The 10,643-nt window shown below is 58.9% G+C and overlaps 1 protein-coding gene across 1 annotated transcript; it reads left to right on the plus strand.

The window, feature by feature from the left end:
• Positions 1 to 782: 782 nt before the first annotated feature.
• BSND (barttin CLCNK type accessory subunit beta) lies at positions 783 to 9,938 on the plus strand. Its single transcript, XM_077779681.1, has 5 exons — positions 783 to 959; positions 6,625 to 6,719; positions 8,054 to 8,059; positions 8,380 to 8,649; positions 9,554 to 9,938. The coding sequence occupies exons 1-5, from the start codon at positions 783 to 785 to the stop codon at positions 9,936 to 9,938; spliced, it is 933 nt and encodes a 310-aa protein (XP_077635807.1).
• Positions 9,939 to 10,643: the final 705 nt, after the last annotated feature.

The following is a 10,643-nucleotide window of genomic DNA, read 5'->3' on the forward strand; positions in this document are numbered from 1 at the left end:
TCCACCTACAGTTAGGGTATCACCTGGTCGCTGGGTGCACAGCCTCTGGGTTCAGATTCTCCTGCCCTGCGGTGTCTGCCTACGTGACCTTGGGCGATTAACCCCTCTGTCCTCATCTGTAAAGTGGGGGTGGGAGTAGTTGCCCCATGGGATTCCCTTAAGTGGGTTAATACCTGTGACGCTTTTAGAGCAAGGTTATGCACGCAGCCACCGACGGGTAAATAGGAGCTATTATTCCTGAAACCCAGAGGGGCACACGACCTTGAGGAGCCCAAGGTTCTTCAGGATCCTAAACTGTGAGCTCGTGCCCCCCCCCCCCAATCCTCTGGCCGCATGCTAATGTCTTTGGGCCGGGGCATTTTTGTCGCCTGCTGCCTGTGGCAGGGCGGCCTGGGGCCACCCCGTCCAGCCCAGCTCAGCCCCACGCAGGCAAATGAGGTGATGTCAAAGCCTTGGCCGGGGCCCAGCCTCTGAAACCTCCCCCTCTCCCTCCCTCATGTTTTCCCTCACCCAGATCCACACGGCACACACGCTCTGGCCGGGCCCACAGGGGAGGTGACGGGGAGTCCAGGTGGGGGGCGGCCCGGGGCCCATCGGAGCGCAGCCCCCCGCAGCCAGGCGAGCGGCGCGCCCCCGGCTCTAGCTGGACCTGGAGGGAGCCGCCCTCCCTTCGCCCCGAAGCCCCGGCCCGCGGGGGTCCCGGACCCCGTCCTTCCCCGGGTGGGGGTGCGGTGCCCGCCCCGTGCCCGGCCCCCCTCCAGCTGGGCCCTGGCCGGGCAGCCATGGCTGACGAGAAGACCTTCCGCATCGGCTTCATCGTGCTGGGGCTCTTCCTGCTGGCTCTCGGCACGTTCCTCATGAGCCACGACCGGCCCCAGGTCTATGGCACCTTCTACGCCATGGGCTGCGTCATGGTGATCGGGGGCGTCGTCTGGAGCATGTGCCAGTGCTACCCCAAGGTAGGCGGAGGCGGCGGCACGTGGGCTGCGGGCCGGCCCGGGGGGCTCTCGGGCTGTGCCTCTGGGTCCCGCATAGCCCCCCACTCTCCACTGGTCTTCTCATCCTCCCCTAATTGACTCTCTTTTCTTCTTTGCCTTCATGAGCACCCATGTATCCATCCCTCCCTGCATCCCTGCATCCCTCCTTCCACCCTCCTTCCATCCATCTATCCCCCATCCCTCCCTCCCTCCCTTCCTCAGCATAAGGATTGATCAGAAGCCCCCTGGGCCTGGAGCCCTGAGCCATGTGGGAGACACACTGAGACCCAACGCACAATCACGTGCTCGAACCCAGCGTTGTTAAGGTGTGTTTGCTGCCTGCCAGGCACCCCTGCGTTCACGGGGCAGCTGTCCTCATCCTGAGCTTTTGGGTACCGTCTGTAGCTCCTCGTTATTTTATTTTTTAAGTGTATTTATTTATTTTTGAGAGAGAGAGGAAGGGAGAGCAAGGGAGGGGCAGAGAGGGAAAGAGAGGGAATCCCAAGCAGGCTGTGCCCCAACAGTGCAGATGCAGGGCTCGAACTCACGAACCGGGAGATCATGGCCTAAGCTGAGGTCGGATGCTTAACTGACTGAGCCCCCTGGTGCCCCCGTAGTTCCATTTTAGAGTGGCGAAGTGCTGGGCGCAGGAAGGTAAGGTCCCTCAGCCTCCAAGTGTGCAGGTTGGGGTTGAGCTAGGAGGTGTGTGTCCGTCTCGGAGAGCTGTCCCCGTGTCCCAGAGCCGCTGAGAGTTCCAGGGTGGGGCAGGTGTGGCTTTGACGGTGTGGGTTGGGCAGTGCTCTGTCCTTCAGTGTCAATGCCCTCCTGGCCGTATGAGTGATTTGATGATGAGAAGAACCGTGGTTTGGGGGTCCTGAGTTCTAGTTCCTGCTCTGTCTCAAACGTTCTGTGTGACCTTGGTCTTTCTGAGCCTCAGTTTCTTTCATCTGTGAAATGGGCTTCAAGCTCCTATTTCTCCCAGCCCCCCAGAGTTATTATGAAGAACAGAGGAGAGATGGGATGTAGGAATGTTTTCTGAACTGTTGGGTGTTGTATTTAGGAGAAAGGCTTCTCCAATCTCACTGGTCCCCCCGACAATGTGCAGCCCACGTCAGGAGTTGTAAGCTGTCAGTGCCCAGAGAGGATGAGTGACTTTTCCAAAGTCACACAGCTGGTCAGGCAGACCCAGGGAGACAAGGAGACAAGCACGGATTCTAACTCGGGCTCTGGTTCCCACTGCCTGGAAGACTTTAGTCAAGCCTCTTCCTTCTCTGAGCCTCAGTTTCCTCTATGTACAATGTGTGTGTCAGGAAGAGCGTGTGAGAAAGGGGGTGCCTCTAAGGATGTGGAGGGCTCCAGCCCCCACGCCCTGCAGCCCGCTCCTCCCTCCCACCGGGTGGCCATGCTCAGGGGGCCGGGGGAGGAGGGAGGAAGCTCCTGGGGGCCTGGACGGCTCTCCCCCGCCCTGCCCCCACTGTGGGCCAGCCCGGGGCTGTGAGCGTGTTTGCAGCTGGGGCGGCCTGGACTGGTTTGTACTCATTCACTGGGAAGTTTACAGTCAACCGGCCTCTGTCTGTGCGATGCCCTGAGCGGAGGTCACCGGGAGAAGAGGTCCGTGGGGCCCTGGCCACCTGCCTCACCTCCTCCATTGTCACCCTTCTCCCTGAAAGGAGGCTGCATCCTGGGGCCCAGCAAGGGGATGGCAGGGGTGTGGAGGGCGGTGTCCTTCCTGCCCTCTGCCCCTTTACCAGAGGTTGGGGGTGGCAGGTGAGGGAGCGGGAGGCAGTGAGGAGTCAGGGAGTGAGGGGGGAGGGCCTCTTTCTGGGTATTAATGAGTAACTGTTGATAGGTTCACGTGTTCAGGTGCTTAGAGGCAGCATGGCCGGGTGGGGACAGCACACACTTAGTGTCCTCCGGGCCTAGATTCAAATCCCTCCTCCCTACGCCCCTCTTCTGTGACCTTGGCAGGGGGCGCCCCCCCCAGCCTCCCGCAGCAGCCTTGCACGCCCAGCTGGGGGAGCGGGGGATCAGTATCAAACCTTGTCCTGCGGACTGGGGTTTGTGGCATTGGGCAGGCCCCTCTGCGTGCGCGGGCGTCAGCACTGGTGTGGGCGGTGTGTTTCCAAGTCGCAGGCCGTTAGAGCCTGCACACCTAGGCGAGGAGGGGAAGCGTGCCGTGGCCAGGGACACCAGCCAGGGGAGAGGCCCCGGCTCCCTCATTGTCTCGTGCCCTCGGCAAACGCTGGCCTGACAAATGGGAAGTTTCCGGATTGAAACAAATATAAATACAAGGGAATGGAATCAGCCAATTGAGATAGGAGAGTAGCCTGAGTTCAGCTGGCCCTGTCTTTGAGGGGCTGGGGATCTCGCGGGGTGGGGGGTACAATTTTCTGCCTGTCAGGGAGAGAGCAGGCTTCCCAGAGAAGACGAGCAGGCCCGTGTAGGTTGGGTGGAAGTCCGCCAGGCAGAGAAGATGGGGAGGGACTGGCCAGGGAGGAGGGCCAGCATGCTCAAAGAGAGGAGGCAGAAGCGCAAGCAGAGCGCGGGTGGACACGGCTGCTGCGCGGGCAGGTGGAAAGGAAGCTGAGACAGAGCGGGCCCGGCTCCGTGGGGCCTGGGGACACGATTAGCCTTGCGCTTCAGGGAAGTTCCGCGGCTGGCATCTGAAAGGTGGAAGGTTCGGGAGCAATCGGGCCAGTGGAGGAGGACCTCTCTTCACTGGTCCAGGCAAGAGATGATGGGCCCCTGGACTAAGGAGAATTTGAACCCAAGGCCGTAGGAGCTGAGAAGCCATGTGTAGCTCGTCACATGTGCGGGGCCTGCCGCGGCCAGGCATAGCACTGGCACTTCCGCTGAGCTTATCCCATTGAATTCCTGAAGTGGACTCGGGCAGGTGTGGTGGCTGGCTGGACCTCAGGCACGGCGGAGCCGGAGGAATTGGGGCAAGTCTGGGAGACGGGGCAGCCAGGGGCGCTGTGCCCATGGGCTGAGGGGAGAAGGGAAGGGTTGGCAGAGGAAGCAGGGCCTCTCCCTAGGCCGGCTTCGGTTTCTACCCACAGCTCCCCCAAACCCCTCTCCTGCCGGCTCTACTGGAAGCCGGGACCAGGCCCCTGATCGGTGGTTGATGGATCTATACTCTCCTCGGCTCTCCCTCGCTCCCTCTGCTATCTCCCTTTGGGGACCACTCGGTGCTCTGCCTGAACACAAATCAGCCTGTGTACTGGTCTTCTGGGGACTCGTCCAGGGCTCCCGTTGCTTCTGGGTGATGTCCTGGGGTCCTCATAGTCTGGTACCCCACACCAGTTTCACCTCTGCCTGTCCCTCTCTCTTTAAAGGACTTGTGTTCTAACATGCTCCAGCCTCTCCTTCCCCCCTCAGGCTTTTCCCTGTGGTGATAATGGTGAGGGTGTATCATGATGTTGAGGAAGGTAATAGTGATGAGGACAGTGGTGTTGGTGGAGATGATGGTGGTGACCGTGATGGTGATGATATGATGTTGGTGATGGAGATCATGATGGTGATGGCGATGGTGATGGTGATGAGGGTGATGCTGATCTTGATGGAGATGATGATGGTGACGATGGTGATGGAGAAATGGTGGTGATGGTGATGATGTTGATGGAGATGGTGGTGGTGGTGGTAAGGATATAATGATGATGTTGAAGGAGATTATGACTGTGGAGGTGGTGATGGTGATGATGTTGATGGACATGATGATGGTGGCAGTGGTGGTGGTTATGATACGACGGTGATGGTGACAGAGATGGTGGTGGTGATGGTTGTGGGGGTGGCAGTAGTGTGGATGATGATGATGATGATGGTGATGAGGAAGGGAGGGAGGTGGTGACTGAGCCCTGAGGTAATGAGGTAGAGGAATGGGCAGCTTCTAAGAAGGACAGAGCCAACTGGCAAGTCAGGGCATCTTTGGTAGGTGTGGAAGACACCAAGACCCTTGCCTTATTTCTAGACATTTAGGGGAAGCTGGCCACTCCTAGGAGCTCTAAGATCCTCTCTGTCCATCATCCCTGCTTGCCAACAGGAGGGGGCTTTCCGGGTGCAGACAAGTGTCTTTTACTCATCGTGCTCTGTAGGAAGAGACAGAGGGGCTGCGACTTAGGACCCCGGTATCATACAGTAGGGTCTCGTTACATATAGGTTCAACAGATTTTCAGCTGAGGACAGCACACTCGGAGAGGTCAGACAACTTCACCTTCAGTAGCATCAAACTATGGTTTACTGAGCAGCCACTATATGCCCAGCACTGTGCTGGGGCATTCTCATACATTGTCTCGTGGGGTCCTCACAGCAACCCCAGGGGACAGGTCTCACTAGCCATATTAAAAAAAATGTGGTAAAATACACATTGCATAAAGTTAACCATTTTTAACTGTACAGGTCAGTAGTGTTAATTAAATTCACATTGTCGTGCACCGATCTCCGCAGCTCTTTTCCTCTTGCAGGACTGAAGCTCTGTTCTACCCATTAAACAATAACTCCCCACCCCCTCCCTCCAGACTGTGACAACTGCCATTCTACTCTGTCTCTGTGAATTTGGCTATTGAAGCTACCTCATATAAGTGGACTTCTACAGAATTTGTCTTCTTGTTACCGGCTTATTTTTTTTTAATGTTTATTTTTGAAAGAGCACAAGTAGGGGAGGGGCAGAGAGAGAGGGACAGAGGATCCGAAGCGGGGTCCGCGCTGACAGACTGACATCAATGAGCCCGATGTGGGGCTTGAATCCACAAACTGCGAGATCGTGACCTGAGCTGAAGTTGGATGCTCAACTGATTGAACCACCCAGGCGCTCCTGTTACTGGCTTATTCCTTCAGGGTTCATCCATGCTGTAGCCTGTGTTCGAACTTCCCCTCGTTTTTAAGGCCAAATAAGGTTCCACTGCATCCATGTACCATGCTTTATCTATTCATCTGTTGTTGGACACTTGGGTTGTTTCCACCTTTTGGCTGTGGTGAACAATGCTGCAGATACCTCCTCTAGGCTAACCCATTTTACAGAGGAGCACATAGAGGCTCTGAGAGGAGGGATGACCTGCTCCAGGAAGGACTCTTCCCCAGTCTCCCCAACTTCCAAAGCAGGCTCCTTCTGTCTCACCCCACTGCCTCCTTTATGACCTGCCTCTCCTCTGCCACCCAGTGGCCGTTCCATTACTGCACTTGCAGAGACCTCTTGATCCCTGGAAGCTCAAGGACAGGGACTAGTGGGTGTAACCTCAGCCATTCACTCCCCCCTCCCCCCCCAGCCTCTGTGCCAAGAAATCTATGAGAGTAACCTGCCCTCCACTCACTCACCAGATATGCATGAAGCACCTGCTCTGTGTCAGGCACATTCTGGGCACTGGATGAGGACCCTGGGAAATGACAAGATACCACCTCCTCCAGCCCAGGGGTGTTTGTCTCATTTGCTTGCTGCTGCCCCCTAGGGCCAAGGAGAGTGCTTGGCACACAGCTGGTGCTTAGTAAATGTCTTTTGGGTGAATGAAGACCTGGGTGGGGGCAGGAGCCTAGAGATCCATCCACCCCTTGGTGCTGGGCCCTGAGCTGGCCCTTCTCCTGTCACCCGGGGAGGCCCTCCTGGCCAGGACGGGTCGGGGAGCTGCAGAGAAGCCTTTTCTCCTTTGCCTTGCAGATCACCTTCATACCTGCTGACTCGGACTTCCAAGGCATCCTGTCCCCAAAGGCGCTGGGCCTGCTGGAGAATGGGCTGGCCGCGGAGATGAAGAGGTAGGCACCAGGCCCTCTGGGGCGGGGGTGGGGCAGCAGCAGCCCCTCAGGCTAGCCTCCTCTTACAGAGGAGAGTGATGGAGTAGGATGGGAGGGGTGGGGGGGTGTCTCCCCTGCTCTCTGCAGGGTCTGCTTTGCCCCCCCCCCAGTTACTGAGAACAAGCTATTAATAATCAGCGATTGTTCTGAACTAGCAATTCTAGGAGGCAGGCATTATTATTCCCATTTTACAGATGAGGAAACTGAGGCTCAGGGACTTTGTCCAGTCTTGGAGCGACTTAGGGGCAGACTGAAAATCCAAAACAGGTGTGGCCCTAAATCCCAAACAGCTGTGACAGCTACTACGGCAAACAAGGGGCATGTTGCTGGCCGAGCACAGCCCTGTGGGATTTGGGGAAAGCGACTTACCTCTCTTTGCCCCACCTGTAAAATAGGGGTACTAATAGCACCTTTCTCCTAGGGTTTCGGGGAGAGATAAGTGAGATAATATAAGCAAAGTGATAAGAACAGAACCTGGTGCATGGTAGGCCCTCTCTCTAAGCATGTCACCATGGGTACGAACTGCTTCCTTTCCACCCGAGACCAAATTAGGTATTTTGCACTCATTACTTCCGTCAGTCCTCATAGAAACCCTTTACACAGATGTGGAAACTGAGGCTCAGAAAGGGCAATCACAGGCCTCAAACCTTGTAGGGAGTCAGTGATGGGCCAGACCAGACCTGCCTCCTTGAAGGTGCCAAGCCTGGCTCGCTGGGACACAGCAGCAAGCCCTCCAGCCCTGGGGCAGGAGTGCGACCAGTCACCCTCCCCAGCCCCAAAGCCTGTGACTTTGTGCTCAGAGGGCCAAGCTGCGCGTCCAGGGTCTGTGACCAGGGCCTTGGAACTCTCTGCTTTGCTTGGGGAGAGAGGCAGTGAAGGTGTTTTCTGTTCCTGGCTCCCAGAGTGACTGAATGACCCCAGGGGAAGGAGGTGGCTAGACCCTGGGTGGGCATAGGGTCAGCCTCGGGGCGGGCCACACAGGAAGGGCCCCTGCACAGAGCTGCTGCTCAGGCTCCTCCCGTATGACCCTGGGCAAGGGAGCCAGTCTCTGAACCTCACTTTCCAGAGGGCTGTAGAGAGGGTAGAGAATGCCACTTGGTGTCCGAGGCCCTCAGGGCGAACTGGCTGAAGTCCCAGTGCCTCCGTTATGGTGGGATGAGATGAGCTCCCTGACAGAGCCTGGCGGGCAAGGAGCACTTGATAGCTGGGCTGTTGTCCTCAGCCGGGCAATGGGGACCATCACTGTGCTCCAAGGTGGTGCTCAACTAAATGGGATGGTGAGTGTGGGCCTTTAGCCCGCTGTCTGAAAGGCGGCCCACTCTCAGCCGATGCGACTGGTGTGCATCTCCCAGCTGTGCTCCTGGGGTTAACTTTGGAGACGTGGAGTAAAAGGAGCAGTGGACTGAGAGTCTGAGCTCTGCCACTCCTTTGTGGGCCTCAGTGTTCTCGTCCATGAACTGGGTACAGTTACATCCCCCAAAGACTCCTTTGAGATCCGGGGAGACCAGATGTCCAGAGAGGGAGGGCGGGGGTGGGGGCGACGCCAATGTCTCCTCCTGTGTGTGATGTCTGCCCACCTACCTGCCTGTCCTTTCTTGGATGTGTGCTCTGTCCCACCCAGCCCCCAGCCCCCGTACGTCAGGCTGTGGGAGGAGGCCGCCTATGACCAGAGCCTGCCAGACTTCAGCCACATCCAGATGAAGGTCATGGGCTACCGCGAGGACCCCCGCCCCTTGCTGGCCCCTGAGCCGGGACGGCCGCAGCTGGGAGCCAGTGCTGGAGGAGAAGGTGGCCCTGGTGAGGCTCAGGCCTGGACGGAGGCCGCGGTGGTCATCCACAGGGGCTCAGAGGAAGACGGGGAAGAAAGAAGCTCGACTGAGAGCAGGCCTGGGTGAGTGCACCGGGTGCAGCAGTGGGGGTGCTGCCCAGCCCCGGGGGTGATGGAGGAGGGGCTGTGGACTGCTGACGGCAGTGGGGGACGTTTGGGAGCAGAGCCGGCATGGGGGCGGGGACACCCCGAGAGGCAGCCGGTGTAGCAGACGCATGATCTGGGCTTGGGCGGCCAGGCCTGGGTTCACATCCCAGCTCCTCTGCTGTATAGCCTTGGCAAGGTTCTTATCCTCCTGGGCCTCAGTTTCCCCACGTGGGAATAATCACTCCTACTCCACAGGCTTGTTGTGAGAACTGGGACAGAGTGCCGGGCACACCACAGCCCCTGGCACTCTCAGAATGCTCGTGGTCAGTTCCCTGGGGGCAGGGAGCCCAACGACCTGAGTTCAAACATGGGCTCTGCCGCCTACGTGCTCTGTGACCTTGCACAGGGCGGTCGCCACCCACCTCTTTCCTGGCTGCTTATGAACCCAGCTTCTCATGCATCCATTTCCCCACTTATCCTACCGCCGTCATTGGCACCTACTGCCTGCCCCCCCGCCTTGAGGGCGCCCCACCCCTCTGGAGCCCCCTGTCTAATGTGGGATGCAGACGAGGGAACCGAACGTGGCCCCTGAGTGGCTGCGGAGGGAGAGGAAGGACCCGGTGTGGATAATAACATAACAATGCCCATTTCTTGAGCACCTACTGTGTGCCAGGAAAGTGCTCTGCACACACTATGTGCTCTACTCCTCAGAGACAACCGTAGGAGTGAGTACGATGATTTCTCCCACTTGACAGGGGAGGAAACTGAGGCCCAGACAGGTGAACTTGCCTGCCCCGGGCCTTGCAGCCAGTGGCTGGAATTCGGACCCAGGCACTCTGACTCAGGGCTGCCCTTGCCCTCTCGGCCTTTGCTCCTGCAGCCTGGAGGCCTGTCCCCAGGGCCCCGCACCCCTGGCATCCTTCCAAGACGACCTGGATGTGGACTCCAACGAGGGTGGCGGCCTCAGCTCGTCTCCACCCGATGGCGGTGAGCCCCCTGCCCCGCCTGGGGAGCCCTGGGCCCGCAAGCACCAGCTGGACCGCTTCCGTGACTTTGCCCTGATCGACGCCCCCGCGGAGGACGCGCCTCCAGAGCGGCAGTGGTCCCGCTCAAGGACAAGGGAGGAGGAAGAGGAGGCTTCAGACGGAGGCACAGAGGAGCCGGAGCAGGAGGAGGAGGAGGACTTGTACTACGGGCTGCCGGACAGCCCTGGGGACCCCCTTCCGGACAAGGAACTGGGCTTTGAGCCCGACGCCCAGGGCTGAGATGGGCCCACTCCCCGGGCTTTCTAGCCCTGCGCCGCTGCTCACCCCCACCCGACCTCATGGGGCCTCCACGTCCCTGTCTGCCAAATGGGCCTGTGTGGAGGTTTGTCCGAGCCGGTGGGCCCGAGAGCGCTCTGAGGGCTCAAAGAAGTGCATGGGGAGGGGATGTTTGCCGTCAGTGGACTGCTGCTCTCCAGCTATTAGTTTTCTCTGGTGAAGCTTTGGAGGCAGAGGAGGATTCACCGAGAAGATTCGCAGCCACGGGGGCCCTCAAGAGCCTTTTCCGCCTCCCCCCTCCCGGCCCAAAGCTGACCTCTGAGCGGGACCCAACCTGGTGCCGCCCCCCGAGGCCCTGAGCCTCTGGGAAGGTCTCTCGGGGCTCCCGTCCCTGTAGAGTCTTGGGGCCACCACGCCCCTCCCGCCCCATGCCATACCAGGTGGATGGTGAGATCCGGGTTCACTCCGAGCTAACCTCGGCCCGCCCACATCCCTCCTGTGGCTCCCACCCCTGGGTCCAAAGCCTCCCGTGAGTCACCGGCTTCCTCCCTGCTCAGCCCCACGGCACAACCTCCTCCCCTCCAACCCCACGCCACCTCCCACTGCCCCAAGCCCGTCCCAAGTCGTCCCCTCCACCAGCGTGTCTGGTGAATTCACGCTCATCCTTCAAACGCCTCCCCGAAAGCTTTGCCTGGTGTTACCACCTCC

This window comes from Crocuta crocuta, unplaced genomic scaffold (assembly GCF_008692635.1).
Source record: "Crocuta crocuta isolate KB4526 unplaced genomic scaffold, BGI_CrCroc_1.0 scaffold168, whole genome shotgun sequence".
NCBI lineage: Eukaryota > Metazoa > Chordata > Mammalia > Carnivora > Hyaenidae > Crocuta > Crocuta crocuta.

Excerpts from the sequence above, each read along its gene's own strand:
- BSND (XM_077779681.1), top strand. The coding sequence starts at position 783 with ATGGCTGACGAGAAGACCTTCCGCATCGGCTTCATCGTGCTGGGGCTC. Across the intron at positions 960-6,624 it reads TGTGCCAGTGCTACCCCAAG|ATCACCTTCATACCTGCTGA; the intron begins GTAGGCGGAGGC and ends TTTGCCTTGCAG. Across the intron at positions 8,650-9,553 it reads TCGACTGAGAGCAGGCCTGG|CCTGGAGGCCTGTCCCCAGG; the intron begins GTGAGTGCACCG and ends TTGCTCCTGCAG.